Source organism: Eimeria mitis, genomic scaffold (genome assembly GCF_000499745.2).
Source record: "Eimeria mitis Houghton genomic scaffold, Emh_scaff5364, whole genome shotgun sequence".
Taxonomy (NCBI): Eukaryota; Apicomplexa; class Conoidasida; order Eucoccidiorida; family Eimeriidae; genus Eimeria; species Eimeria mitis.
This window is the reverse complement of record NW_013573639.1, coordinates 3279-4255: the sequence shown is the minus strand read 5'-3', so window position 1 is coordinate 4255 and position 977 is coordinate 3279. Positions and strand designations below refer to the sequence as shown.

At 56.2% G+C, this 977-nt stretch overlaps 1 protein-coding gene across 1 annotated transcript in view; it reads right to left on the bottom strand.

The window, feature by feature from the left end:
- Positions 1-762: 762 nt before the first annotated feature.
- Positions 763-977, bottom strand: part of EMH_0081580 (uncharacterized protein) — a gene marked incomplete at both ends in the record, with an annotated part of 2260 nt that continues 2045 nt past the window's right edge. Inside the window, one exon of the mRNA XM_013500402.1 lies at positions 763-878. Within this exon, the coding sequence (XP_013355856.1) occupies positions 763-878 (116 nt within the window). The remainder of the gene's footprint in view (positions 879-977) is intronic.

Here is a 977-nt window from a genome sequence, read left to right as displayed (position 1 = left end):
CAGGGGATGTGAGGCAGGCGGCTAGCTGGCTAGCTACGGCTAGCTAGCTAGCTAGCTAGCTAGCTAGCTAGCTAGCTAGCTAGCTAGCTAGCTAGCTGCCCCCGAGCAAGTAACTCGTGCGGTGCCTCGCGCCAGAAACTGCTGTTGCTGCTTCACCAACGATCATTTACCACCACCAGCTGCTGCAGCAGCACCAGCTGCAGCAGCGGCACCAGCTGCAGCAGTAGCTGCAGCAGCAGCACCAGCTGCAGCAGCAGCAGCAGCAACAACGTCAGCTGCAGCAGCAGTAGCAGGGGTTTATGAGTGCCCCAGAGCGGTGTGGTTTATTTGTTTTGCGTGGGGGCGGATTTATCTTTTGTTATAAACCTCCTCACCCTGTCTCGAGGGTTTAGGGTTTAGGGTTTAGGTTTGCTGTTGCAGACAAAGCAAAAAGGCTCAGCAGCAGCAGCAGCAGCAGCAGCAGCAGCAGCTGCTGCTGCTGCTGCTGCTGCTGCTGCTGCTGCTTGTAGTGTTCGCTGTATAGGCAACTAATATTCAAATAGTAGCGCGGCAGCTGCCTCTGCCTGCAACTCGCACTCCTTGCATACAGCAGCAGCAGCAGCAGCTACTGTTGCTGCTGCTGCTGCTGCTGCTGTTGCTGCTGCTGCTGCAAGCTGTGTCAACCTCTGCTGCTGCTGCTACTGGAGCATCTGTCTGCTGCTGCTGCTGCTGTAACAGCTTATTGTTGCTTTAGCAGCTAAGTTGAGCTCTACATTCGTTGCATTATTCGTGTGCAGCAGCAGCAACAGCAGCAGCAACAAGAGCAGCAGCAGCAGCACTAACAGCAGCAGCAGCACCCGCACCAACAAAAGCAGCAGCAGCAGTACCAACAGCAACACCTGCACCAACCAGAGCAGCACCAGCAGCAGCAGCACCAGCAGCAGCAAGAGCAGGACCAGCAGCAGCAGCAACAGCAAGAGCAGCAGCAGCAGCAGCAG